The 25995-nt window shown below is 44.8% G+C and overlaps 1 protein-coding gene across 1 annotated transcript; it reads left to right on the plus strand.

Annotated features, from left to right (window-relative positions):
• The first annotated feature begins 1019 nt into the window (after positions 1 to 1019).
• LOC116272842 (prostaglandin reductase 1-like) lies at positions 1020 to 19552 on the plus strand. The gene is made up of 5 exons (XM_031661672.1): positions 1020 to 1156; positions 4032 to 4187; positions 7764 to 7872; positions 12257 to 12375; positions 19289 to 19552. The coding sequence occupies exons 1-5, from the start codon at positions 1097 to 1099 to the stop codon at positions 19397 to 19399; spliced, it is 555 nt and encodes a 184-aa protein (XP_031517532.1). The 5' UTR covers positions 1020 to 1096; the 3' UTR covers positions 19400 to 19552.
• The last annotated feature ends 6443 nt before the right edge of the window (positions 19553 to 25995 follow it).

The following is a 25995-nucleotide window of genomic DNA, read 5'->3' on the forward strand; positions in this document are numbered from 1 at the left end:
TTTCCCCCGTTCCTTCTTCCCACCCTTCCTTCCCCTTCCTTTTTTACACTTTGAAGGTTTTCTGAGGAATGAAATGGAAATACATATATACCATCAAATGATCAGCCTCTAAACAAACACAACCCCTAGGTACCCCAAATTCATATTTCCCTGAGAATTTGAACTCCTCAAAATTGCCACTGCCAAGGACATCATTGTGAAAGTAGAGGATGCTGAATACCGTCTTCCATGAAATTAGTGGGCACTAAACAATTCCAGCACTTCTGGGTGTTTCCTGCCTGCCTTGCACCCTCTACGGATGAAGGCTCTTCCTCTCCATTCTCCTCTGTTATCCATCATTCCCTCTGGACTGTGAGCCAGGTGTAGGGGAGAAGAGGTGAAGGGAGACACGAGGAAACTTTGGTGGTGAAGAAAGTCTTCAATCCTATCACCTTCCAAACTCACAATCCAAAGAGGTGTGGTGGTGTCTTCACCCAGTCCCCATCAGTACTGCCAGTGCTGCATCTTTGTATGTCCAGTAGCTGTTTTCCTGCAAGCCAACTTTCACATCTTACTTATGGTAATACGGAGAAATTCTGGAAGGTCTTCCATACCACTTTGGAGTCATGGAAAGCTCCAGATGCTCCCTGTGACCCTCTCATGCCTAATATCACACATCGTAGCTATCTGTGGCTATGTCACCATGATAACATAGGGGCTTCTCCCATGAAGCTCATCATCTCCATAGAACTTATATGGGAATGATGCATAGCTCTCTCTTCTTGAATCCCCAAAGTTTGAGAAAGATGATCTATCTTTTGCCCCTGAAATTTGGCCAACTCTCCCTTCCCTCCCTAGTTCACATCATTTTTATTCCTATCTGAGAGTAGACATGGAGGAAGTAAAGCAACAGTGACTGGCAATATTTATTTCCTGTATTTTTGTCTTTTACTCAGACCTATGGCACTGGGCCATTAAGAAGGCCTTCAAGATACATATAAATGAGTTATAGAGGAAAGAAACCACTCTATTCATATATCCTTAATTTTCTTCCTTTAGCCTGACTGCCTACTTTGGTCTACTTGAAATCTGTGGTGTGAAGGGTGGAGAAACAGTGATGGTTAGTGCAGCAGCTGGAGCTGTGGGCTCTGTTGTGGGGCAGATTGCAAAGCTCAAGGTAAGTGCCTTTCTCTAGTAACAAGCCTCTATTCTAAACCCACTGGGAATGCAACAGTGAACACAGCAGATCTTCCTTGGCCTCAGGGAATTTATAGTCCAGTGGTCTTCTTTAGAAGTTGGACACTGAGAAATTGGAAGAATGGGGAAAACTAGACCAAAGATAAGCTGAACATTGTTATTTGATAACATTGCAGACAATCAAGTCAGAAATGGCCTCTGTCTAGAGTAGTGAGTTTATCAGCATTAATCATTTTCATATTTTCTACTGAACATTCTATCGCTACAGCTTAATCTTCTTTCTTCATGATTGTCCTTAGCAATAGAAGAAGGGACTTGAGATCAGTCAACTAAGAGTCATCACCCACGTGGCCCCACTGCAAAGGCTGTTGTACTAGAAAGAAATGGCCATTCAGCCCAGAGCAGTGGGGCCACGGCTTGGGAACTAACTCCTGGCAATACCTAGGACAAGGAAATATTGGCTCTAATTCAGGCAGATGTCTGCTCAAGGGATCCAATCTGATGGTGAGTGTATAGAGTAGGCGACAACTCAGACACAGCAGGGATTTATTACATAGTGGGAAGGCGATGCGGCTTGACTGATCCTTTGCCCAAAGCTGGGATGCAGGATTCAGGACCTAGGTCCTAGAGGACAAGTTAGATGGAGTACAGATGAGTACAGGGCTACAACCAATGGCCAGGGGTTTGGACTGGTCTCCAGTGCTAAAAGAGCTTGGAATACAAATATGAGGCTACCACAGAAGTTGTAGAATAATTTGTTTAAGTAAGTAAATAAATAGGAGTAGATATTAAATTTTATCAAATGCCATTGCAACATTTATCAGGTTCACGTTTCAGTGAATAAATTATATTAGTTTTCCAATGTCGAACCATTGTAACATTTCCAGAATAATCTTTACCTGTGTACGCTATATTATGGGCTTATACCTTTGGAATTGACTTAACAACATTTAAAATAGAATTTTTGCATCTATATTCACAAGTGAATTTGGTTTAAAGTTTACTTTTTGTTCTGGAATTTAGCTAAGCTTGGATTATGCTAAAATTACAAAATGAATCAGGATTATTTCTAAATATTCCAATTTCAAATATCCTATTAAAGCCATAAGGGGCTTTTATCCCGTAAGTTTGATAGAACCTGCGCTTAAACCTATTCCTTTATATTCAACCTTTGTGTCCATTTTATGTGTGTTTCTGTAAAACGCAGCTATTTGCATTTAATTCTTAACCCATCTGAAAGTCTCAGTGTTGTAATAGTTAAATTTAAGCCATTCATATTAATTATCATAACTGGAATGTTTGGTCATATTTATATTATCTTACTTTGTTTTTCATTTATTGGTTATTTCTTTCTGGGTTCAAGTGATTCTCCTGCCTCAGCCTCCCAAGTAGCTGGGATTACAGGCATGTGCCACCATACCTGGTTACTTTTGAATTTTTAGTAGAGACGGGGTTTCTCCATGTTGGTCAGGCTGGTCTCCAACCCCCGACCTCTGGTGATCCGCCCGCCTCAGCCTCCCAAAGTGCTAGGATTACAGGCATGAGCCACCGCGCCTGGCCCAGAGTCAGCTTTTAAGGGTGTTTGATTAAAAAAGAGGAAGAAAACCAGGTGACCGGATGTGGATCATAAGACAAAGGAAAGCTTCTCCTTTGAGTCATGCTTCAGGTTTGGATAACTGAGTTGTATCCTTCTCTGCAATAGTGGATAGAAAAGAAACAAGAAACAAGGAAAAAAGTATATTCCCTTTTGAACACACTAATTATGAGGGACCTATAGGACATCCAATTGTGAGGACATCTAGAGGTTGTTGGAAATACTGATTTGGAACTCAGGAGAGAAAAATGGGTTAGAATTAATAGATAGAATTAATAGATTAATTAATAATCTCCATAAAGGAGGTCTTAAGAGTACAAGAGATCATCCTATGATAGTGCATAGTCTTAGAAGGGAAAAGGACCAAGGATGGCTCTCTTCCAATAGTTTCTATGAGCCAATATAATCTATAGTCTCATCCTGAAAGTGCTTTTCAGAATGCTTCCTAGCTGCTCTGGGATTAGGAAGCGTCTAGTCTGGTGCTTTGGATTAAATCAAAGGGCCTGGTGCAGTGGCTCATGCCTGTAATCCCAGAACTTTAGGAGGCCGAGGCAGGAGGATCCCTTGAACCCAGGAGTTCAAGATCAGCCTGGGCAACATAGTGAGACCCTGTCTCTATGAAAATTTAAGACAATATAAGCCAGATGTAGTGGCATGCACCTGTAGTCCCAGCTACTCAGGAGGCTGAGGTGGGAGGATCACTTGAGCTTAAGAGGTCAAGGTTGTAGTGAGCCATGTTTGTGTCGCTGCATTCCAGCCCGGGCAACAGAGTGAGACCATGTCTCAAAAAAATATAAACATCTAAAAAATCAAGAAAAGATAAGGGGGCAGTTATCAGGAGGACCGTTTGTGATGTGGGAGTCACAGAGCTGAGACAAAATAATAGTCTGAAGAAGGACCGTACCAAGAGATGGCATACATGCATTGCAGGAAGAGAAGCCCAGAAACAAAGAACCAAGGAAGTCAAATGGATCGGTTGTTAAACCAGCTGGCGGAACTATGAACCAAATAAATGCAGAAGAGACCTGCTGGGTGGTCAGAAGCAAGCTGAAGCTGAGTTGTAGGATGGTCCAGGGCCGAATTTCACCTATGGGATCTTTTGGCCCATTATGGTATTCCTTATATATGTGGCTCAGCACCTAACAGAGTGTTCTTAGGGAGCCTAGGCGTGCTGGACCAGGAAAGTAGTGTTGGTCCATGGTCCATGCTTGTGGCTTATTCATGGTTTCCTTTTTTTATTTGTTTGTTTTTTTCTATTTAGGGCTGCAAAGTTGTTGCAGCAGCAGGGTCTGACAAAAAGGTTGCCTACCTTCAAAAGCTTGGATTTGATGTTGTCTTTAACTACAAGACAGTAGAGTCTTTGGAAGAAACCTTGAAGAAAGCCTCTCCTGATGGTTATGATTGTTATTTTGATAATGTAAGTACAAACTGGACTTAATATCTGATTTATTAATGGAGTATTATATAACACAGCTGTCTCCTACCCCTGAGCCATGGATGGTTAGTGGTCCATAGCCTATCAGGAACTGGGATGCACAGCAGGAGGTGAGGGGCAGGTGAGCAAGCAAAGCTTCATCTGTATTTACAGCCCCTCCCCCTCACTCCCATTACTGCCTGAGCTCCGCCTCCTGTCAGACCAGCGGCGGCATTAGATTCCCATAAGAGTGTAAACCCCATTGTGAACTATGCATGTGAGGGAACTAGGTTGTGCGTTCCTTATGGGGATCGCACTACTCAGGTGCCTGATGATGCCTGATGCCTGATGATCTGTCACTGTCTCCCATCATCCCCAGATGGGACTGTCTAGTTGCAGGAAAACTCACCCACTGATTCTATGTTATGGTGACTTGTATAATTATTTCATTATATATTACATTGTAATAAGAAGAGAAATAAAGTGCACAATAAACACAATGTACTTGAATCTTCCCCGAAATCATCCAACCAACAGTCGGTGGAAAAATTGTCTTCCAATGAAACTGGTTCTTGGTGCCAAAAAGTTTGAGGACCGCTGATACGAGGAAATATATTCCTAGAGTTTGCATTTGGGATACATGAAGAAAGTATATATGCCTTTTTTAAAAAACAGCTTTATTGAGATATCATTCATGCACTATGTAATTCACTCATTTAACGTGTAGAAGTCAATGATTTTTACTATATTGGCAAAATTGTACAACCAGTTTAAGAATATTTTCATCACCCCCCAAAAAAACGCTACTCATTAGCAGTCACTCTCCATTACCCATCCTCCTCCCCACTAAAAGTGGTCTCTTATGACTGGCTTCTTTCACTTAGCAAAATGTTTTCAAGTTTCATCCATATTGTAGAATTTATCAGTGCTTTATTCCTTTTTTTTGTTTGTTTTTTTGAGACAGGGTCTCACTCTGTCACCCAGGCTGGAGTGCAGTGGTGTGATCATGGCTCACTACAGCCTCGACCTCCCTGGCTCAAGCAATCCTTCCACCTCAGCCTCCCAAGTAGCTGGGACTATAGGGCTGTGCCACCACACCCAACTAATTTATATATTTTTAGTAGAGGTGGGTTTTTGCCATGTTGCCCAGGCTGGTCTGGAACTCCTGGGCTCAAGCAATCCTCCCACCTCGGCCTCCCAGCGAGCTGGATTACAGGCGTGAGCCACCACACCCAGCTTGATGGATATTAGCTTATAGTTTCTGGCTATGATGTATAATGTTACTATGAAAATTCATGCAGAGGTTTTTGTGTGGATGTTTTCGTTTCTTTTAAGTATATACCTATGAGTAAAATTGCTGGGTCATATGATAACTTCATGTTTAACATTTTGAGGAGCTGTCAAACTGTTTTGCAAAGTGGCTACACTACTTTACATTCCCACCAGCAGTGTATGAGGGTTCCAACTTCTCTACATACTCACCAACACTTGCTATTGTCTGTCTTTTTTATTATAGTGGGTTCAAAGTGATATTTCATTGTGATTTGATTTTGACTTGCATTTACCTATGGCTAACAATATTAAGGATCTTTCAATGTATGTATTTGCCATTTGTATATCTTTTTGGAGAAATGTCTGTTCAAAATCTTTGCCCATTTTTCAGTTAGGTTATTTGTGAGGTTGTAAGGGTTTTGTTTTGTTTTTTGTTTTTTGAGACAAAGATTTTTGCTCTGTCACCCAGGCTGGAGTGCAGTGGCGCAATATTGGCTCACTGCAACCTCCGCCTCCTGGGTTCAAGTGATTCTCCTGCCTCAGCCTTCCGAGTAGCTGGGATTAGAGGCATGCACCACCACACCTGGCTCATTTTTGTATTTTTAGTAATGGAGTTTCGTCATGTTAGCCAGGCTGGTCTCGAACTCCTGACCTCAGGTGATCCACCTGCCTTGGCCTCCTAAAGTGCTGGGATTACAGGCATGAGCCACCGTGCCTGGCCAAGAGTTCTGTACATCTTACCAATACAAGTCCTTTATTAGATTCAGTGGATTTTCATTATTCGCAATATTTTTATTCTATAAGGTCACCACCAAGGCTGAACCACTGCTTCCAGGGGAAATATGTACATGTATGTAGATATCTCATGTAGACTATAATCTTAAAATCTTAAAACAACTCATCCTAGTAGCTTTTATTTTATGCAAGACAAAAGGAGGTTCAATTTTATTTTATGGTATTATTTTATGAAAGGCAAAAGGCCTGGCCAGGCGCGGTGGCTCAAGCCTGTAATCCCAGCACTTTGGGAGGCCGAGATGGGTGGATCACGAGGTCAGGAGATCGAGACCATCCTGGCTAACACGGCGAAACCCCGTCTCTACTAAGAAATACAAAAAACTAGCCGGGCGAGGTGGCGGGCGCCTGTAGTCCCAGCTACTCGGGAGGCTGAGGCCGGAGAATGGCGTGAACCCGGGAGGCGGAGCTTGCAGTGAGCTGAGATCCGGCCACTGCACTCCAGCCTGGGCTACAGAGCAAGACTCCGTCTCACAGTTCAATAGAGGAAAAAAAGAAAGGCAAAAGGCCTGTGGCCGCCCCACTAGCTAATACCCCCAGAGTTGAGATTCATACCTCATCCAACTCTTCCCAGAACCAGAGCCTCTTGAACTACACTGCAGTGTAAGTTAATTTTTGTGTGTAGTATAAGGAAGAGGCCCAATTGCATTATTTTCCATGTGGAAATCCAGTTGTTCGGCACCGTTTGTTGAAAGGACTATTTTTTCCTCTATTGAACTGCTTTAGCACTTCTCTAGAAAACCAATTGATCAAAATGTAAGGGTTCATTTTTGGACTCGTGATTCAGTTCCATTGATCTGTATTTCCATTCCCACCCTATCTTAATTAATTTAGCCTTGTATTAAGTTTTGAAACTGAAAAGTGCCAGTCTTCCAACTTTGTTCTTTATATACTTTTTGAGTATTTTTACATACCTTTAAATTATAAGACAATGAGGTTATTGGACTGATCAGAGAACTTCAATATATAATAAAGTAAAATATATAAGATATAAATGGTACGGCCTTAGAGTCAAATGAAAATGCTGGTTTATTTATTTTGTCTTTATTTCTTGAGATGGAGTCTTGCTCTGTTGCCCAGGCTGGAGTACAGTAGTGTGATCTCAGCTCACTGCAACCTCTGCCTCCCGGGTTCAAGCAATTCTCCTGCCTCAGCCTTCCAAGTAGCTGGGATTAAGGGCAGCCCGCAACCATGCCCTTCTAATTTTTTGTATCTTTAGTAGAGACAGGGTTTTACCATGTTGGCCAGGCTGGTCTTGAACTCCTGATCTCAGGCGATCCACCCGCCAAAGTGTTGGGATTACAGGTGTGAGCCACCACCCCTGGCCGAAAATGGCTGTTTCTAATGTCTTTTTCTCATTGCAATCTTCTGCACAGTTGGGCTCATTCAATCAGTTTTGTTGCTGCGAAAACAGGTATCATAAAATAATGATTGTGACTTAATGATTTTCCTGAATCTCTAGTATTTAGATTATTTAACGTTTTGCCTTTGGTTTTGTGTTTCCTGTCTGTTTAGGTAGGTGGAGAGTTTTCAAACACTGTTATCAACCAAATGAAGAAATTTGGAAGGATTGCCATATGTGGAGCCATCTCTACATATAACAGAACCGGCCCACTTCCCCCAGGTAATGAGCACATGCACACGATCCCACATGTCAAAAGGCTGGGCAAGGAGAAAATTCACAGATATGCCATAGGCCAGTGACTCTGAAATTATTAGAAAGATTTTCATATATTCTTTTTTCTTTTAAGATAGAGTCTCACTTTGAGAGAGCTCAGGAGTTTGAGAGCATCCTGGGCAACATGGCAAAACGCCATCTCTACAAAAAAATACAAAAATAAGCCGGGTGTGGTGGTGTGCACCTGTAGTCCCAGCTACTCAAGAGGCTGAAGTGGCAGGATTGCTTGAGCCTGGGAGGCTGAGGCTGCAATGAGCCGTGTTCGTGCCACTGCACTGCAGCCTAGGTGACAAAGTGATAGCCTGTCTCAAAATAATAATAATAACAACAACAATTTCATGTATTTTGGGCTAAATCAGCTTGTATCAGATTTTTATATAGAGAAATTGCAGGATCTACAAATATAGAAGAAACAGTTATTAAAAGTTTTAGTTTTTACCTATCATTTAATGCAAAGTTGTAAAAAGACAGTGATGATTTGATTTAGAAACAGAACACCTTGGTCTGGCTGGTAAAATATTCAGGTTCCTCTGGATATCAGAGACATTGCTGGAGTTGTGAGAGGAATAAAGGGTGACTTGCTGTGGGTGAAGGGAAGGGCAGGTTGCCATGTCCTTCAGAAATCTTGGGCAGTGCTTCTTGGAGCAGTAGGGCACCTTGGCCTCAGCAGGCTGACAATTGCCACTAAACAGGAAGGCAGCAGCAGCTTCCCTCCATTCCTCGAGTGTCCTTGTTTTATTTCTCTGGTGCCCTGCCATGTACTCCATTCCCCACTCCCTACTCTCTTATGCTGAAACCACGCCCCTCCCACGCCACACTCTGAGGTCCAAACGCAGTATCAACCGGAGAACCATATTCGTTAAATCCCTGTCCTGTGAGATGCCTTGTACAGGCCTCTCGTTTTACAGGTGGGGAGATGAATGGCCGAGAGGACCAGAGACTCTTTAACTCCTATTTGCAACAGACTCAAAACAAAGACCAGTCTTCTAAGCGCCTTATTTAGAGTCTGTTTCTGCTACAATGATCCTGTGCTATTAAGAGAGATCACAAATTACCTGTGATCCCCCCAAAAAAGGAGAAAGAAGGAAAAAAGGAATGTTCCAGACTCTAATGAGGATCCAGGCAACCATAAATCAATTGGTTATTTATTCTATGATGAGCTTGACTAAAGGGAATGAAACCTTATAGCCCCGCTAGTTAACCGTCCCACAACCGTATGGAGATGGGGGCTACAAAGGAAGGGGCTGTCAAAGGGCAACTTGTAGACTCCCTCTTAGGTTGTGAAAAATGAAAACCATTACCAGAAGGTAACTCCAGATTTACTTGGCAATCTTACTGTTAGGGACTTTTTTCCCCCTGTAATTTTCTAACTGGTGCTAAGCTGGAATCATGGAAAACTGTCTGCCTGCCAACTGAGCGAAGCTGCAGGAGGCCTTTTCTTAACCACAGTCCAATTAGGAAGAGCCAGCTATTTTGGATACAGTAACTCGACCTAGTCTTTTTAGCAATTAGTCTTTGGAAGCTCAGCTGCTCAGACAGCACTTTGAGATGTCAGCTGGCCTTGTCCATTCCATTTTAATCAGATGGAATTCTGCCCTGCCACAGATTCCCAGAAATTCTAACATATTCCAGTGTTAGGATAGCTGAGAGGCAAGCAATGATTTCCTCTATGTTTAATGCCACATTTGCTTTTTTGCTCTCAGTAAGAAAACAAAAACCGACATTCTCATCAACACGCACAAACCCAGAAACAGCATTTCACTTTCATTTTGCTTTTTCGTTTATTGGTTTGTTTGTTTTGAGACAAGGTCTCACTCTGTTTCCCAGACTGGAGTTTTTGTTTGTTTTTTGAGACAAGGTCTCCCTTTGTTACCCAGCCTGGAGTGCAGTGGCACAAACATGACTCACAGCAGCCTCCACCTCCCAGGCTCAAGTGATCCTCTCATCTCAGCCTCCCAAGTAGCTGAGACTACAGACATGTGCCACCATACCTGGATAATTGTTTTTTGTTTTGTTTTGAAACAGAGTCTCACTCTGTCGCCCAGGCTGGAGTGCAATGGCGCGATCTCAGCTCACTACAACCTCCACCTCCTGGGTTCAAGCGATTCTCCTGCCTCAGCCTTCTGACTAGCTGGGATTACAGGCACACATCACCATGCCTGAATAATTTTTTGTGTTTTTAGTAGAGACAGGGTTTCACCACGTTAGCCAGGATGGTCTTGATCTCCTGACCTCTTGATCCACTCCCTTAGGTCTCCCTAAGTGCTGGAATTACAGGCGTGAGCCACCGCTCCTGGCCAATTGTTATTTTTGTTAGAAGCGATGAGGTCTTTCTGTGTTGCCCAAGCTGGTCTTGAACACCCGAGCTCAAGTGATCCTCCCACCTTGCCTCCCAAAGTGCTGGTGTTAAAGGCATGAGCCACCATGCCCAGCCCACTTTCATTTAAGATGGGGAAGTGAGAGTTCCAATCGCTCACTCATAAAGAATAGTTGACGTGGGTCTTCTGAAGAAACACTCTGTCTCATTCTCTTGCATTAGTTTCTTTTGGTTCAGGACAAAGCTTCATATTTCCAACTGCTAATGTTACTTTCCTCAAAGTAGTGAGTGGGAACTTTAGGCTGAGTGGTGCCAGTGGTCAAAGATGCTGAAGCTAGATTCCACCACTCGTCTTAGCACCGCTGGCTCTGACATTCCCTAGGCATCTTCGCCTGACTTCCTGAACTTGAAAGCCTATGCTCAGGTGTAATTCTCTCAGTTCCTAGTCAATTAGGACACTTGGGAAAATCAACCAGGCAACCAAAAAACTTTTTCTTCCTCACACACAGAAGGGGAGTACCTTCTTTACAGGCTGCAGGAGAGCTGTGTGCTATTTCTGGGGTGCTGGTTCTCAAAGTGTGGGCCAAGGACCAGCAGTATCACCATCTCCTGGGAGCTTATTAGAAATACCAATTCTTAGCCAGGTGCAGTGGCTCATGCCTGTAATCCCAATACTTTGGGAGGCCGAGGCAGGAGGATCGCTTGTCCCAGGAGTTTCAAACCAGGTCAATAGAGTGAGACCTCATCTCTGACCAAAACAAACAAACAAACAAAAAACCTAAAAAATTTCTTTTTTTTCTTTTTCAAACTGAGTCTCGCTCCGTCACCCAGGCTAGAGTGCAGTGGTACAATCTCAGCTCACTGCAGTCCCCTCCCAGCTACAAGCGATTCTCCTGCCTCAGCCTCCTGAGTCGCTGGGATTACAGGCATGTGCCACCACGCCCAGCTAATTTTTGTATTTTAGTAGAGACACAGTTTCATCATGTTGGCCAGGCTGGTCTCAAACTCCTGACCTCAAGTGATCTGCCTGCCTTGGCCTCCCAAAATGCTGGATTATAGGCATGAGCCATGCACCCGACCCCACACACTTATTCTTAGAGGTCTGGAGGTTAAAAGTAAAGTGGGTTGGCAGGGCTGCATTCCTTCTGAAGACGCAGGAGGAGAATCTGTTTCCTTGCCTTTTCAAGCTTCTAGCGGCTGCCTGTATTTCTCGGCATGTGGCCCCTTCCTCTGTCTTCAAAGCCAGTGGCATAGGATCTTCCTCCTCCTCCTCTCTCTCATCTCTGCTTCTATCACCCCATATTCCGTTCCTGACTATAACTTTCCTGTGTCCCTCATTCCCTTACGAAGACCTTTGCTATTATATTGGGTCCATCTTTATAGTGGAGAATAATCTTCCCATCTCAAGGTTCTTTTTTTATTTTTATTTTTCTGAGGCAGAGTCTCATACAGTCACCCAGCCTGGGTGACTTGGCTCACAATCTTGGCTCACTGCAACCTCCACCTCTCAGGTTCAAGCAGTTCTCCTGCCTTAGCCTCCCAAGTAGCTGGTATTATTGGCACCCACCACCGTGCCCGGATTTTTTTATTTTTTTTATTTTTTTTTTAATTTTTAGTAGAGATGGGGGTTTCACTATGTTGGCCAGGCTGGTCTCAAACTCCTAACCTTGTGGATCTGCCCGCCTTGGCCTCCTAAAGTGCTGGGATTACAGGCGTGAGCCACCGCGTCCCCCCTAAGGTTCTTAATCATATCTGCAAAGTCCTTTTTACCATGTAAGGTCACAGGTTCTGGGGTTTTTGGATATGAACATCTTTGGAGCCATTATTCTGCCTGCTGCAGAGTTCATGTTGATGGGCCAGCAGTCCCGTGGATCACAAAGGAGTGAGGAAACAGAAGGAGAGAAGCACCAGGAAACTCCAAGCACCAAGTGTAGTGACAGTGACCTGTACTACTTGTTTCACTGCAACCACCTCCCTGGATCCTGCCACCCAAATGTGCCCTTCTCTTCACAGGTCCACCCCCAGAGATTGTTATCTTTCAGGAGCTTCACATACAAGGCTTTGTCGTCTACCGCTGGCAAGGAGATGTCCGCCAAAAAGCTCTGAAGGACTTGCTGAAATGGGTCTCAGAGGTAAGGAGCTCCGGACCCACCCCTTCCAATTGTACACTAGGTTCCATTCCCTTTTGCCTCTCAAGGCTTTTGTTCCAGCAATTCTTCCCTCTCTCTGCCGCATCATCAGTTTTTCCCTATTGGGTCCTTGTACTTAGAATATAAATATTCTTACTTTTCCCATCTTTGAAAGGAAAACAAAACAACCTTCTCTAAAGTTCATTTCCACTGCAAATGCAGGTCCATTTCCCTTCTCTCCCTTTTATAACAAAATACCCAGAAGTGCTGTTTACACTCACTGTCTGCCGTTCCTCTCTTTCCATTCTTCCTGAAACCCACAATCAGGCTTTTCAGACTCTTACTCTGTTGCCCAGGCTGGAGTGCAGTGGTGCAATCTCAGCTCACTGCAACCTCTGCCTCCGGGGTTCCAGCAATTCTCATGCCTCAGCCTCCCGAGTAGCTGGGACTACACGTGTGTACCACCACGCCCAGCTAACTTTTTGTATTTTTAGTAGAGACAGGTTTTCGTCATGTTGGCCAGGCTGGTCTCAAGTGATGTGCCCTCCTCAGCCTACCAAAGTGCTGGGATTACAGATGTGAGCCACCACACCTGGCCAAAATTAACTTTTGTCAAGGTCACAGGGGACCCTTACATAGTGAAGTCCACTGGTTGATTCTTAGCCTCACTTGGCTATGGGAAATATTTAACAGTGATCATTCTCTCCTTGATATGCTTTCTTCCCTTGGCATCCCTTAACTCTTGGTTTTCCTCACTGATTGGTCCTCCTCAGACTCCTGCTCGCTTTTCTGTTCTCCAAATTAATATTAGAGTGCCCCAGGTCATGGTCATTGGGCCTTTTCTCTTGTCTATCCACACTCGAGCTGTCCCTTAGTTAGCTCATCTGGGCTCAGTATGCTGGGAGCTCCCAGTTCTATCTCCAGCCTGAGTCTCCCCTTAACTCTAGATTAGTATGTCCACCTGGATGCCTGATACACATCTCTGACATAACATCTTGTAAACTAAATATGTTTTGATCTTTCCTGCTCAACATGCTCCATATTCAGACTTTACTATCTCAGTTATAATAATTCTATACTTCTAATTTCTCAATCCAAAAACCTTGGAGTCATCTTTGATGTCTTTCTCTCGTACCCATGTCTAATCTCTAAGGAGATTCTGGTGGTTCTATCTTCAAAATATATACAGAATCTGAACACTTCTCCCACCTCGTTGCTACCACCCTGGTCCAGGCCCATGCCGTCTAGCCTGGATGTTTGTAGTGTATCGGGGGAACCCGCCCCCAATATTTCCACATAGGTTCTTTCTATTTTTCATAAGTGTCGGCTGGCTGAGAATTAAAGAGAAAGAGTACAAAGAGAGGAATTTTACAGCTGGGCCGCTGGGACAAAGAGAGGAATTTTACAGCTGGGCCACTGGGGGTGACATCACTTATGGGTAGGACTGTGATGCCCACCTGAGCTGCAAAACCAGCAAGTTTTTATTAAGGATTTTAAAAGGGGAGGGGGTGTACGAACAGGGAGTAGGTCACAAAGATCATATGCTTCAAAGGGCAAAAGGCAGAAGAAAGATCACATGCTTCTGAGTATACAGGACAAGGACAAAATCAGAACTACTGATAAGGGTCTATGTTCAGCTGTGCATGTGTTGTTTTGATATCATCTTAAACAACAGAAAACAGGGTTCAACAGCAGAGAACCGGTCTGACCACAAATTTACCAGGGTGGATTTTTTTCCCCACCCTAATAAGCCTGAGAGTACTGCAGGAGACCAGGGTGTATTTCAGTCCTTCTCTCAACTGCATAAGACAGACACTCCCGGAGCGGCTGCTTATAGACCTCCAACCAGTAATGCATTCCTTCCCCAGGGTATTAATTATTAATATTCCTTGCTAGGAAAACAATTTAGCGATATCTTCCCTACTCGCACGTCCGTTTATAGGCTCTCTGCAAGAACAAAAGTATGGCTCTCTTTTGCCCAACCCCGCAGGCAGTCAGACCTTATGGTTGTCTTCCCTTGTTCCCTGAAAATCACTGTTACTCTGTTCTTTTTCAAGGTGCACTGGTTTCATATTGTTGAAACACACATGTTTTACAATCAATTTCTACAGTTAATACAATTATCACAGTGGTCCTGAGGTGATGTACATTCTCAGCTTACAAAGATAACAGGATTAAGAGATTAAATTGAGACAGGCATAAGAAATTATAAAAGTATTAATTTGGGAACTGATAAATGTCCATATTAAAATGAAATGTTTACAATTTATGTTCCTCTGCCACGGCTCCAGTCGGATCCTCCGTTTCGGGTCCCTGACTTCCCACAGCAGTAGTGGACTCTATCTGGACTCCCATCTTCGCACCCCTATAGACAATTCCCAATGTGGTGGCCATAGCGATCTGTTAAGGCATGAATCAAATCCTGCCGTTCTTATGATCTAAACCATGCAAAGCTCTGCATTTCACTTAGCGTAAACCAAAGTGTGAATATTCAGCAAGCTTACACAAAATCTGACCCCTGATATCTCTCTGATTTCATTTCTTAGTATTCACTGCCTTGTTTACTTCTCCCAGTCTCCTCCACCACTCCACCGCTCTGTAACTGCTTGCTTAACTCTCTCACATCCTGCAAGTCTTTGCTAAAAAGTACCTTCTGGACCAGCATGGTGGCTCACACCTATAAACCCAACATTTTGGGAGGCCAAAGCAAGCGGATCATAAGGCAAAGAGATCGAGACCATCCTGACCAACATGGTGAAACCCCGTCTCTACTAAAAATACACAAATTAGCCGGGCATGGTGGCATGCACCTATAGTCCCAGCTACTCGGGAGGCTGAGGCAGGAGAATCACTTGAACCTGGGAGGCGGAGGTTGCAGTGAGTCGAGATTGTGCCACTGCACTCCAGCCCAGTGACAGAGCGCAACTCTGTCTCAAAAACAAAAAGACAAACAACAAAAAAGGGAGTGCCTTCTGGGTGAGGCAACTTTTTAAATGACCCTATTATAAGTTGCATTCCCACTTCATTCTTGATCCTCCATATCCCACAGCCCCTGTTTTTTTGGGTTTTTTTTTTTTGAGACGGGGTCTCACTCAGACACCCAGACTGGAGTGCAGTGGCACGATCATGGCTCACTGCAGCCTTCACCCAGGCTCAGGTGATTCTCCCACCTCAACCTCCTGAGTAGCTGGGACAACAGTCATGTGCCACCACACCTGACTAATTTTTTTGTATTTTTCATAGAGATAGGCTTTCACCATGTTGCCCAGGCTCCTATCCTACTTTTATCCATAGCAATTAATCATCTTTTACATAATATATACTATAATTCACTTATTCATTTATATTTATTGCCCATCTCCCTTCTTGAGGATGTAACCTCCATGAAGACAGCATGTCCATACATTTTGCTTTCTGGTGTATCTCCAGCGCCCAGAAGAGTAGATGAAGCGATGTAGGCACTGGATAAATATTGCTGAATAAATGAATGTTAGAGGGGAGCATACATGTACCATGGCTCTTCCAGGTCCAAAGTAGCAAAGAAGACAATCCGCTAGTCCTGTGCTATGATAATTTTCAAACCTTACACCATGTAAAGTTTTAGTCAACAGAAATCTGAACAATCAAGTTGCATTATTTTAGTTTTACAGGGGAAAAATGATACCGTACTTCCTAATCCCTGGCCAGTGATCATTTCCCAATTCAAAGGAATAGATTGCTCCTCCGGCAGCCACTGGAGCTTGGCGCTCTTCCCAGTCTAGCACTTGGAGTGCCGGGCTGGGCTCTCTCCAGGGAGCTGCAAAAAGCTGAATCTAGGTTGTCCCGGTTGGTGAAATCTAATAGAGCCCATCCGTGATCACAGTTGACAACAGGAAACCACTGTGCTGGTGTCCCCAATGCTTCCCTCTAACAAAGTGAAGCTGATCATAGTTAGTTGTGTTTTTTTTTTTTTTTTTTTTTTGAGATGGAGTCTCACTCTGTTGCCCAGGCTGGAGTGCAGTGGCGCGATCTTGGCTCACTGCAACCTCTACTTCCTGGGTTCGAGTGATTCTCCCGCCTCAGCCTCCAGAGTAGCCTGGATTACAGGCGCCTGCCACCACTCCCGGCTAACTTTTTGTATTTTTCGTAGAGACGGGGTTTCACCACGTTGGCCAGGCTCATCTCAAACTCCTGACCTCAAGTGATTCTCCTGCCCGGCCTCCCAAAGTGCTGGAATTACATGCGTGAGCCACGGCGCCCGGCCCTAGTTGGGTTTTAAGTTGTGAGTTGGCCTAATTTCTTTCTCATCCTCCCTTTTTAATCTCATTCCCTATTTTTTAAAATTCACTTTTTATTTTAGAAAAGTTTTAGGCTGGGTGTGGTGGCTCATACCTATAATCCCAGCACTTTGGGAGGGTGAGGAAGGAGGATTGCTTGAGCCCAGGAGTTTGAGACCAGCCCTGGCAACATAATGAGACCCTACAAAAAACAAAAAGTAAAAAAATCAGCTGGGTGCAGTGGTGCACACCTGTAGTCCCAGCTACTCGGTAGGCTGAGGTGGGAGGATCTGCAGAGTCCAAGAGTTCTAGGGCTACAGTGAACTCTGAATGCGCCACTGTCCTCCAGCCTTAGCAATAGAGCAAGACCCTGTCTCAAAAACAAAAATAAAAATAGAAGTTTTAGATTTATAGGAAAATTGGGAAGATAGTACAGAGAGCTCCCATATACCCTGCATCCTATACCCTAATTTCCCCTATTATTAACATTTTCCATTAGTATTTGTATTAGTTTGCTAGGTCTGCCAAAATAAAGCGCCACAGACTGGGTGGCTTACACAACAAATTTATTTTCTCACAGTTTTGGAGGCTAGAAGTCCAAGATCAAGGTGTCAGCAGGGTTGTTTCTTTAGAGGCCTTTCTTGTTTCGACTTGTAGATGGCTTCCTTTTCCCCGCATCTTCACGTGGCCTTCTCTCTGTGTGTCTGTGTCCTAACCTCCTTCTGAGCACACCTGTCATATTGACTAAGGCCCACCTGTATGTCCTCGTTTTACCTTAACTACCTTTTTTTTTTTTTTTGAAATGGAGTTTCACCCTTGTTGCCCAGGCTGGGGTGCCATGGTGCGATCTCTTCGCTGCAACCTCCGCCTCCCAGGTTCAAGCAATTCTCCTGCCTGAGCCTCCCGACTAGCTGGGACTACAGGGATGTGCCACCACGCCTGGCTAATTTTCGTATTTTTAGTAGATACGGGTTTCGCCATGTTGGCCAGGCTGGTCTCGAACTCCTGACCTCAGGTGATCCACCTGCCTCGGCCTCCCAAAGTGCTGGGATTACAGACGTGCACCACTGCACCCGGCCTCTTAATTACCTTTTCTTAAAGCCCTATCTCCAAATACAGTCCCATTGTCAGGCACTGGTGATTATGACTTAAAGGTATGGATTTGGATTGGGGGCAAACAATTCAGTCCATAACAGTAATCGTTCTCTATGTTTAACCTGTGAACTGGATTCTACCTTTCCACGCTCTCCAGATTCCTTTCTTCTTCAAGAACAAGAATGAATTGGGGCTTTCAAGTCAAAAGTTCCAATCTTAGCCAGGAGCGGTGGCTCACGCCTGTAATCCTAGCACTTTGGGAGGCTGAGGTGAGCGGATCACTTGAGCCTAGGCGTTTGATACCAACCTGGGTGAACCTAGCAAGACCTGTCTCTACAAAAACTAAAAAAGTTAGCTGGGCATGGTGGCACATCCCTGTAGTCCCACCTACTCAGGAGGCTGAGGCGGAAGGATCACTGGAGCCCAGGAGGTTGAGACTGCAGTGAGCTATGATTGTGCCACTGCACTCAAACCTGGGTGACAGAGTGAGACCCTGTCTCACAATAATAATAATAATAAAAGTTTAAATCTCAGTTTCCCTACTTTGTAATTGACTGACTTCAAGCAAATAATCTTGTCTCTAAATCCATACAGAGCGCTAAGCCATCACTGGAATGCATTAGGGAAAAGCTTGTACCAGGTAACTCAGGTCTCTATATAAGACCCCTTCAAAAAATCTGAAAATGGAAATTAGTTCCCATTAGTAGGCTGTGCCTTGTAGTAGAAAGAGAAATGAAGAACCTTCCTCACTACCATGCACCCTTCCTTCCCACACTCCCAGAAAAAGGTTAAACACATGTTGAAAGAACCTTAGCTTAAAGGGGAGGCAGATTTTTAGACTGTCCTGCTATTTATATTTCCTGAATAGGACCTCCCTCTTCAGGGGCCAGAGGTAATGAAGGGTGCTCCTTTCGCTGTCTATTTCTACCTCCTCTGAGATCATTGTGTTATTAAACTTTACTGTGCAGCTTAATTAGAGGTTGCTTAATCGTGCTGGGCATAGTGGCTCACGCCTGTAATCCCAGCACTTCGGGAGGCCGAGGCAGGCGGATCACGAGGTCAGGAGATCGAGATCATCCTGGCTAACACGGAGAAGCCCCGTCTCTACTAAAAATACAAAACAATTAGCCGGGCATGGTGGCAAGCGCCTGTAGTCCCAGGTACTCGGGAGGCTGAGGCAAGAGAATGGTGTGAACCCAGGAGGCAGAGCTTGCAATGAGCCAAGATCGCGGCACTGCACTCCAGCCTGGGTGATAGAGCAAGACTCCATCTCAAAAAAAAAAAGAAAAGAAAAAGAAATTGCTTAATCGCTGCCTTATGACACTTCACACTATGATCTGACACCTATTATTAAGTTCTTCTTAGGTGTACTTTGTAATCTTTTACACGTACTGTGTAAGTGGATCTTGCCCCCACTTGACTTCAGGTTCATGGAGGACAGGACCTCCATCTCTTATTTTCAAGGTTTCCAATGATGTACCTGATACATTTGTTGCTAGGATGAGAACAGTATATCATTGAGAATATTAACTTAAGTTTTGGAATTTGTTATTGCTTTGATACAGGGTAAAATCCAGGACAAGGAATATATCATCGAAGGATTTGAAAACATGCCAGCTGCATTTATGGGAATGCTGAAAGGAGATAATTTGGGGAAAACAATAGTGAAAGTATGAAAAAAAGGATACATGGAATCTGGAGGCCATTTAAATGATTACTTAATTTGTTTTTCACCATTTAGCAACAATGTATACTACCTTAAATGTCTAAGAAACAGTACTTGTAATGAGTTTGATCTACTTAATAAAATACATTTAAGTGGTATGTAATTAGTGATGGAGGATGGAAGTTTCACCGTCAACAACAACCAGTCACCTCTCTGTTCACTACAGCTTCTTCTGAGTTGTGGTAGAAAATAATGGCTTTGAAGTGTGAAAGTTTTCCAAACACTGCATGTTTTCATTCATAAGTGGGAGCTGAACGATGAGAACACATGGACACAGGGAGGGGAACAACACACATCTGGGCCTGTGGAAGCGTGGGTGGGGGAGGGAGAGCATCAGGATAAATAGCTAATGCATGTGGTGATGGGTTGATAGGTGCAGCAAACCACCATGGCACACGTTTACCTATGTAACAAGCCTGCACGTCCCACACAATTATCCCGGAACCTAAAATTAAATTAAATTAAATTTTAAAACAGTTAGCCAGGCGTGGTGGCTCATGCCTGTAATTCCAGCACTTTGGGAGGCTGAGGTGGGCGGATCACGAGCTCAGGAGTTCAAGACCAGCCTGACCAACATGGTGAAACACCATCTCTACTAAAAATACAAAAATTAGCTGGGCGTGGTGGCACACGCCTGTAATCCCAGCCTCTTGGGAGGCTGAGACAGGAGACTCACTTGAACCTGCGAGGCGGAAGCTACAGTGAGCCAAGAGTGTACCACTTTACTGCAGCCTGGATGACAGAGTGAGACTCCATCTCAAAAAAAAAAAAAAAAAAAAAAAAAAAAAAAAAAAAAAAAATTGACTGCTTCTGTGACCTTAGACTTCTGATTTTTCATCTTTAAAGTGAGAATAATAACATCTGTTTCATATACATGTTATACATTTATTTAAAACACCACCATGGGCTGGGCATGTTGGCTCACACCTGTAATCCCAGCACTTTTGGAGGCGGAGGCTGATGAATCACCCAAGGTCAGGAGTTCAAGACCAGCCTGGCCAACATGGTGAGACCCTGTCTCTATTAAAAATACAAAAATTAGCTGGGCATGGTAACAGGTGCCTGTAATCCCAGCTACTCAGGAGGCTGAGGCAGGAGAATCGCTTGAACCCAGGAGACAGAAGTTGTGGAGAGCTGATATCGTGCCATTGCACTCCAGCCTGGGCAACAAGAGCAAAACACTGTCTCAGAAAAAAACAAAACTAAACTAAACTAAAAACACCAGCGTAATGCCTGGCATGTATTAGGAAAGTGTTAGCTACCTCCCTGCCGATATCAGTGATTTTGAAGTCTTAAGATTACCACCCCTATTGCTTGTGATCATGCCAGAAGAAATAATCATTGCAGGTGTACAAGGGTCTTACAGCCAGTCCATACTGGTCCTCTACAGATGAGTCTAATTATACAACAGATCAAAGAAGGAATCTGTCATTCACAAGAGCTGCACAAAAGATAACACATGGGAATGTCTATACATCTACAAAAATGTGCACGATTTATATGAAGAAAAATTTAAAACATTACTGAGGGGCCAAGCATGGTGGCTCACACCTGTAATCTCAGCTGTTTGGGAGGCCAAGGTGAGAAGATCATTTGAGTCCAGGAGTTTGAGACCAGACTGAACAAGATCCCGTATCTGCAAAAAATTTTAAAATTAGCTGGGTGCAGTGGTGTGTGCCTCTAGTCCCAGCTACTTGGGAGGCTGAGGCAGGAGCATCACTTGAGACCAGGAGTCCGAGGTTGCAGTGAGCTGTGACTGTACCACTGCACTCCAGCATGGGCAGCAGAGTAAGACCCTGTGTCCAAAAAAAATTAAAAACGAAACAACAATGAAAGCAACACTACTGATGAACGTGAAAGAAGACTTGAACATATAGAAAGGTACCATGCTCTTGGACAGGAAGAGTCAATATCTTTTTTTTTTTTTTTTTGAGATGGAGTCTCACTCTGTCGCCCACGCTGGAGTGCAGTGGTGTGATCTCCAGTCACTGCAACCTCTGCCACCCAGGTTCAAGCGATTCTCCTGCCTCAGCCTCCTGAGTAGCTGGGATTACAGGCATGAGCCACCACGCCTGGCTAATTTTTTGCATTTTTAGTGGAGACGGGGTTTCACCATGTTGGTCAGGCTGGTCTTGAACTCCCGACCTTGTGATCTGCCCACCTCAGCTTCCCAAAGTACTTGGATTACAGGTGTGAGCCACTGCACACAGTCCTTTTTTTTTTTTCTTTTTCTTTTGAGACGGTCTCTCTTTCTGTCTCCCAGGCTGAAGTGCAGTGGCACGATCTCCGCTCACTGCCACCTCTGCCTCCTGGGTTCAAGTGATTCTCCTGCCTCAGCCTCCCAAGTAGCTGGGATTACAGGCGCCTACCATCATGCCCAGCTAATTTTTTTATTTTTTATTTTTTTTATTTTTTTAGGTGAAATCTCACTCTGTCACCCAGGCTGGAGTGCAGTGGCCCGATCTCAGCTCACTGCAACCTCTGCCTCCCAGGTTCACGCCATTCTCCTGCCTCAGCCTCCAGAGTAGACGGGACTACAGGCACCCGCCACCATGGCCAGCTAATGTTTTGTATTTTTAGTAGAGACGGGGTTTCACCGTGTTAGCCAGGATAGTCTTGATCTCCTGACTTCATGAACCACCTGCCTCGGCCTCCCAAAATGCTGGGACTGCAGGCGTGAGCCACCGCGCCCAGCCTAATGTTTGTATTTTTAGTAGTGATGGGGTTTCGCCATGTTGGCCAGGCTGATCTCGACCTCCTGACCTCAGGTGATCCACCCACCTCGGCCTCCGGAAGTGCTGGGATGAGGCACTTTGGGAGGCATGAGCCACCGTGCCCGGCCAGAAGATTCAATATCAGTCAGGAAGATGTCAATTCTATTGATCAATTCTGCCATCATAGAGATAAGGGGTTAAATAAATTATAGTGCAATGAAACAACGGGGAAAAGAGTGTCTGTACAAAAACTCTGGAAAGATGTAATAAACTTTTAATATGGTTTGTCTTCAAGGAAGATAACTAAGGAATGCCTGAAGGACAGGGATAAGAGAAAAAAATCTCTGCCCATGTCCTCTTTTCTTATCAAACTATTCCATCCTAAAGACATTAGAGGGAGCCAAGAAGGTGACTATCTGCTGGGGTTTGGGGTGGGAGAGCCTCTATGGCCCAGAGCAGAGCAAAGAGGTCATGCATCGAGGCTGGCTGCTTGGCACAGGGAGTCATAGCCCAACGCTGTGTGTGTGTGTGTTGTATGTGTGTATGTGTTGTATATGTGTGTGTGAGTGTGTGTGTGGACACTGGTGAGCAGGAAGAAGGAGGGGTTGGGCAGTGTGTTGTGGCCTGATGAGGGGAGTTGGAGCCTAAGCAAAATGAACATGGCTCGAGTCATAGCGGGGCTTCCCAGATGGTGTATCAGAGCCCAAGAACAGTGAAGTCATCAGTGTGGGTAGGGGAGTGACAGCAGGGCCTGATTGAGGGTGTGAGAGTCCAAGTAGGGTGAGAAGGGCATTGGAATCGCAGGGCTGCCTGGTGTGAGGAGTCAAAGTCCACACAGAGTATGGAAGGCATCGCTCCTGGGGGCAGCTCAGCATGGAGTGTAAGGGCCCAGAATAAGGAAGGTGTGCATGTGAAGGGGTGGACTGGTGTGGAGTATGTGATCCCTAGAAGCAGTAGGAAGGCATTACTTGGGAGTGAGTGACCTGGTATGGGTGGTTGGATCCCAAGGAAGCTGAGGAGGTGCTGATGCATGGATAGCTTGGCACGGAGGGCAGAGCCTGAGGGGAGCTTCTACCTGGCAGCATGGCCCAGCATGAGTGGACAGAGCTTTGGCAAGGAAAGACTAACCACATGGGGAGGCAAGAGTAGGGGCTGGGAGCTGCAGGATGTCAGAGCTTGAGAGGAATGGAGGAGCATCTGCAGGAGAGGGGGTAGTGGTGGCGACAGAAGATGGTTACATACAGAAGGTTTGATCAAACAAGTAAATTAAAGATAAGGGAAGCCAGAGTTTCTCACTGTCAGAGAAGGGAGTTACAAACATGGGAAGAACCTTGTGGCGTTAGATTGGAATTGAAGGTATTGGTATGAACTCATGAATTTCAATGTATATGAGACAAAAAAATAGATGTGTATGTATATATCATATGTACATAGACACACATATAAATGAAAGTGTGTGTACATATATATATATATATATAACTCTGCCCACTAAGAGGGCCTGAAAGTAGTGACACTCCAATAGCAATGAGCATACCTAAATTCTAGATTGTGGCTTTTATGTTATTCGCTACTAAAAGGAACCAGAAATGGCTTGTTCTGGGGCTGGGGTAGGGAAGATACAAGATGAACTTGCAACATTTTCAGTTTTCCTTTTTTTTTTTTTTTTTTTTTTTTTGAGACGGAGTCTCGCTTTGTCACCCAGGCTAGAGTGCAGTGGCCGGATCTCAGCTCACTGCAAGCTCCACCTCCCAGGTTCACGCCATTCTCCTGCCTCAGCCTCCCACGTAGCTGGGACTACAGGCGCCTGCCACCTCGCCCGGCTAGTTTTTTGTATTTTTAGTAGAGACGGCGTTTCACCATGTTAGCCAGGATGGTCTCGATCTCCTGACCTCGTGATCCACCCGTCTCGGCCTCCCAAAGTGCTGGGATTACAGGCTTGAGCCACCGTGCCCAGCCTCAGTTTTCTTTTTTTAAGAGGCGTCTTGCTATGTTGTCCAGGCTGGCTTCAAACTCCCAGGGTACAGTGATCCTCCTGCCTCAACCTCCCAGTTGACTGAGACAACAGGCATGTGCCACCATGCCCAGCCTGGAGCATCTTATACCATAAATCAAAGAATGCTCAAAGAACAATGAGGTCATGTCAAAAGAACACAAGCAGTTTGAAAGGGCTCCCACTAGACAAATCATGGAAAATTTGAGCTCCATGTAGACAATGATAATTACAGATTATATACCATTGAATTAGAAAGGGAAACCATGAGTCTATACTGAGATAAATACCTGAATACGCTGAAAGCTTGATGAGGAATGGAGTGCTTCCACAGTTTTTGTTTTTGTTTTTTCCAAGACGGAGTCTTTCTCTGTCACTCAGGCTGGTGTGCCGTGGTGCAATCTCAGCTCACTGCAAACTTTGCCTCCTGGTTTCAAGCAATTCTCCTGCCTCAGCCTTCTGAATAGCTGGGACTACAGAGGCGCACCACCATACCTGGCTAATTTTGGTATTTTTAGTAGAGACAGAGTTTCACTATGTTGGCCAGGTTGGCCTTGAACTCCTGACCTAGTGATCCGCCTGCCTCGGCCTCCCAAAGCGCTGTGACTACAAGCCACCGCTCCCAGCCCTACTTTCATAGTTTTAAATTACTTCTCCAGAGAATACTTTTTAATTACCAAGAGTAAAGGAGAAGTTTAAAGTGAAGAAGCCTACCACCACTTATCAAGTGGTCAAGGTTAACGTCATCAATAATGAGACAAATCAGCTGGGTGTGGTGTCGCACACCTGTAATTCCAGCACTTTGGGGGGCCAAGGCGGGCAGATCTCTTGAGGCCAGTAGTTCAAGACCAGCCTGTCCAACACAGTGAAACCCCATCTCTACTAAAATACAAAAATTAGCAGGGCATGGTGGCACAAGCCTGTAATCCCAGCCACTCGGCATGAGAATCACTTGAACCCAGGAGGCAGAGGTTGCAGAGAGCTGAGATTACGCCATTGCACTCCAGCCTGAGAGACAGAGTGAGACTCTGTCTCCAAAAAAAAAAAAAGATATTGAATCTTCCTGTCCAAGAGCATGGTACCTTTCCATATGCTCGTCGTCTTTGTTTTATTGGAGACAGAGTCTTGCTCTGTCACCCAGGCTGCAGTGCAGTGGCGCCATCTCAGCTCACTGCAACTTCTGCCTCCTGGGTTCAAGCAATTCTCCCGCCTCGGCCTCCCGAGCAGCTGGGCTTACAGGTGCGTGCCACCATGCCCGGCTAATTTTTGGATTTTTAGTAGTGATGTGGTTTCACCCCATTAGCCAGGATGGTCTTGATTTCCTGACCTCATGATCCACCCACCTCAGCCTCCCAAAGTGCTTGGATTACAGGTGCGAGCCACAGTGCCCAGCCTCTTTTTTTTTTTTTTCCTTTTTTTGAGATGGAGTCTCGCGCTGTCTCCCAGGTTGGAGTGCAGTGGCGCAATCTCGGCTCACTATAACCTCTGCCTCCCGGGTTCAAGCAATTCTCTTGCCACAGCCTCCCGAGTTGCTGGAACTACAGGCGTGCACCATCAGGCCCAGCTAATTTTTGTATTTTTTAAAGGAGAGACGGGGTTTCACCATGTTAGCCAGGCTGATCTCGATCTATTGACCTTGTGATCTGCCCACCCAGGCTTCCCAAAGTGCTGGGATTACAGGTATGAGCCACTGCGCCCGGCCTCAAGGCTTCTTTGTGTTCATCAGTAATGTCGTTTTTGTTGTTGTTGTTGTTGTTGTTGTTGTTTTTAAGAGACAAGGTATCAGTCACAGCTCACTGCAACCTCGGACTCCTGGTCTCAAGTGATCCTCCTGCCTCA

The sequence above is a fragment of the Papio anubis genome, unplaced genomic scaffold (assembly GCF_008728515.1).
Source record: "Papio anubis isolate 15944 unplaced genomic scaffold, Panubis1.0 scaffold223, whole genome shotgun sequence".
In the NCBI taxonomy this organism is placed as follows: Eukaryota; Metazoa; Chordata; class Mammalia; order Primates; family Cercopithecidae; genus Papio; species Papio anubis.

What these genes read in the sequence shown, in the direction of transcription:
- LOC116272842 (XM_031661672.1), top strand. Translation starts at nt 1,097, where the DNA reads ATGGTTAGTGCAGCAGCTGGAGCTGTGGGCTCTGTTGTGGGGCAGATT. An exon ending in ATGATTGTTATTTTGATAAT is followed by an intron (nt 4,188 to 7,763) that starts GTAAGTACAAAC and finishes CTGTCTGTTTAG; the next exon opens with GTAGGTGGAGAGTTTTCAAA. An exon ending in AACCGGCCCACTTCCCCCAG is followed by an intron (nt 7,873 to 12,256) that starts GTAATGAGCACA and finishes TTCTCTTCACAG; the next exon opens with GTCCACCCCCAGAGATTGTT.